The sequence below is a fragment of the Amphiprion ocellaris genome, chromosome 3 (genome assembly GCF_022539595.1).
Source record: "Amphiprion ocellaris isolate individual 3 ecotype Okinawa chromosome 3, ASM2253959v1, whole genome shotgun sequence".
NCBI classification, from domain to species: Eukaryota; Metazoa; Chordata; class Actinopteri; family Pomacentridae; genus Amphiprion; species Amphiprion ocellaris.
In genome coordinates, this window is record NC_072768.1 from 4,550,722 (window position 1) to 4,554,449 (window position 3,728).

Here is a 3,728-nt window from a genome sequence, read left to right on the forward strand (position 1 = left end):
ACCATGACAGCAAAAATCTGTAAACTCTAAAACAGTTTGATCCAGAAACCCTTTATATAACACTGAATCACCGTAAATAAGTTAATCGGGACAAAACTGTATTTTTTTCTCTTAAAAAATACATTTTAATACTCTTGCACAGTTATTTAATATGTATATAACATTCAATACTGTAATTTTTGCATTTATTTCTCGATAAGAATACAGTTTTTCACAGTTAAATGTACGTACTGCTGTGCTGATAATGGAAACATGCCGTAATATTTATGACATTTTTGCATTCATTTCATGTTAAAAAAAATACAGTATGCACCGGTCAAATTGATAAATATTAAAGCATATGTCCATTATTAACACAAAACTACATTTTGTGTTAATAACGGACATATGCTTTGATATTTATGACAGCTATAACAAATACATTAATTGCTAAAAATATACTTATGAAACGTTAAATACACTGTTGTCCTGCTAATGGAAAAATGCTGTGATATTTATAATAGATCACACAGATTTTATTTTATATGGTATTTTCATGTAAATTTTCCAGTAAAACAAACATTTTTTTAAAGGTTTTTACAGTGAGCACATTTTTTCAACAGTAAAATCAACAGTATCAACACATTTTTTAATGTAAATGAAGAAAATGTTTTTACTGTAGTTTTACGGTAGCATTCTGGCAACCACAGCTGCTGGAATTTTACTGCATAAATAACAGGTTTTCTTTTTTTACAATGTAAGTTTTGGTTGACCAATCTCAGTTTATCTTGAGCTGAATGAACAACACTGTTGTATTTCAATGAGGGAAGAAATGTGCATAATTTCAATAACAAGGCCCTTTACTATTACCAAACTCTGCTTCAAAAACTTTACATATAATGTATAAATGTAACTTTACATAATCTGTGCAATTTAGGTGTTTGAGGGAGTGTGGCTGTATTTAGAACTACAAAATACAGACTCTGTTGGCTTCTGCAAAGATCTAATTTCTAAATGAGCTGCAAAATGCTGCTTTACATCACATGTACATATTTGAACCTGGTATGTACAGAAGAACCAGATAAGAAAAAAGGGAAGGAAGAAAGAGAGTGCTGTGTCCGTGGTGGACTGATTTTAATTGCCTTGAAATTCCAGCTGCATATATTGTGTGGCTAATTAAAATGTACGATCCAGTCGCATTAATGAAAGCGCACAGGGATCCCTGCAGAGCTCTTTTAGGCAGGAATGCAGTTCAATTCTTTGCTCTCTATGCCAGATGACAGTTGCAGTTTCCTATGAACGGCTTTGTGCTGTATCACTAGTAAAACAATGCCCTCTGCAAAAGAAGAAAATAAACCCACCCCTCTGATCATACCTTTTAGTGCAGCCACAATTCTACAGTCTTTGGCCAGTTTCAAAGAGACTTTAGGAATCTGTTTTGAGTTGTATGCTGTGTATATTCCTGCTTTTGCTGTGGCAGAAAATGTATCAGGCTGTCTGTAAACTCACCTTGGCAATGAATTGCATAGACGTCCTCTCATCGGGCAGGTAGGTGACACAGTACAGGATGAAGCCCAGGATGGAGACTAAACACAACTGAAACACACCGGAAAATGTCTCATGTTTCTTGGTTGGACGCCATAAATTACCAATATTAACACAATATTTCAAAATCCCAAAGATTCCAATCAAATCCATGCATTGCAGTCAAGTTATAATTTTAATACACAGCACCTTATTGTGATTATACACTTTTTAAGCTGATATACATTTTATACTGTATGTTTGCTATTATTTGGATAATATGAGTAAGAAATGAGTTCTTGAAGTCATTTGCGGCCTGTTTTTCAGTGGTGTTTCTTAACATTGCATGATTCAGCACTAAGCTGCCATCTGATTACATTACTCTGTGTTTCCCTCCACTCTCCCTCACACACAGACACACTCACACTCTATCTCTTCAGCGCAACTGGAGTCTTGTGACTAACGTGCAGCATCTTATTTAAATGTTTTTCCCAGGTTCTTAAGCACTCAGAATTCTCTGGAAACTTCTTGATGACCTCAGTGTTTTTCACTTTGCTGAATCTCGTGAGGATCTAACTCGGGATGCTGGTGTCCAGGGATGTTTTCGTGAACAGATGGCTGGTATCTGTGATAGTCAGGACAGGACCCGAACAAGAACAACATGTTTTTCTATTTTTCTATCACTAAAACGTGACCTGAAATCTCATTCTGAACTACGTCGATAGGTGAAATTGACTGTTTTCTTTGGTCTATGCCACAGATTTCACAGAGAAAGTTAAACATTGTTCACCTGTAATGAAGACAAACTTACCTTAACCATCTAAATATCTCATTGGCTTACATAACTTGCATTTTAGGTGTTTTTATTTCTCACACTTCAACTGCAGAGTGAAATTTACCGTGTTTTCATTGTTTTTGTAACTGACAGCAACTTTAATCTCTGCAAATGAGACCTCATCAGCTCACACGACTTTCTTTCTGTGCTTTCCTTTTTACTTTGCTTTAAATTTTACATCGTGCATCTAATCTTGAACTTTCTGTATAATTGAAATCACACTTTTGCATGAAGTAACCGAAATGTGAATTTGTGTATATGAGACATCTAAATGAGCATGCACATCACATTTGCAAATAATAATCCTGTCCTCTGATGCTTCTTCTGTCTTCAAAGGTTGAGTGGAAACATGGCATGCTGTGATTGGCTGACTTGTCTCATCTGCCCAGATGTTGAAGATTTCTTGGACATACAACACAAACAACAGAAGGTGCAGGCAGACTGAGAGAAGGATTGGAGATCCAGGTGTATGCATTCGGATGAATGTGACAGATGGAGATTTATTAGAACATGACAATGCCAGTGACTCCCCATGCCTACAGCGTCTGTCTGGCTGAGACGGGCTGGTGAGGCCCGGCGTTGACATGCAGCGTGGGAAGGATGGACAACACACCGAGAGATGTAGCCGGGGGTCATGCAGAAGTATCAGCAAACAGGAAACTTGGGTTCCATGCAAACCCATCGAATATACTGGCGAGCAGAAGGATAGAGCTTACAATGATCCCAGCCCAATGTGGCGTCTCCCTGGCCGAGAGTGAGGGGCTGATAGCCAACATAAGGAAGGCCACAGCCGTGACTGCCACCCCCAACAGCAGCTGGAGCAGGGCGACGAGCAGAGGGAAACGACAGACCCTGCACTTATGGCCGTCCTCTGGCGGTGGGAAGTCATGTCTCTTCTCCTTTCCCTCCGTCTTGTCTGAGGAACCTTTCTGCCCCTGTCCCATTTCTCCTCCTGTCTTCACACTCTTTTTCCCTGTTTGTCCTCACGACTTTTCACTGTTGCAGTGTTTGGGGTTGGGTGAGCCTGCCTGCCTGCCGTCTGCCTCTTCTCCCCTTCCCTTCCCTTCCCTTCCCTCTCCTTCCCTTCCCCTCCCTGCCTGCCTGCTCTCACCATAAGCCCAGCTCGGCAGCTATTTGGAAACAGAGTAGGCTCTGAACTAATATGGAAAACATTTGGACCGGATTCCTAAAGCGGCTCCAGAGCCACATATAGAGCAGGCAGCATACTGAGGAGGAAAGGAAGAGGAGGGAAGGGAGGCAGGGAGACACAAAGGGGGGATTTTAACACACGACACCGAGATGAGCTCTCTGCTGTCCTCGCAGTAAAGGCGAGAAAGGAAAAGTACAGAGGCAAATCAGCAGGTATGAGTTAATGAAAAGCCAGCACAGA

General features: G+C 40.1%; 1 protein-coding gene across 1 annotated transcript in view; it reads right to left on the reverse strand.

Annotated features, from left to right (window-relative positions):
* The window catches only part of sspn (sarcospan (Kras oncogene-associated gene)), a 13,238-nt gene extending 9,830 nt beyond the window's left edge, over positions 1-3,408 (reverse strand). The window contains exons 1-2 of the mRNA XM_055008934.1: positions 3,055-3,408; positions 1,489-1,575 (exon numbers count right to left, since the gene is read on the reverse strand). Of these exons, the coding sequence (XP_054864909.1) occupies positions 1,489-1,575; positions 3,055-3,282 (315 nt within the window). The 5' untranslated portion in view covers positions 3,283-3,408. The remainder of the gene's footprint in view (positions 1-1,488; positions 1,576-3,054) is intronic.
* Positions 3,409-3,728: the final 320 nt, after the last annotated feature.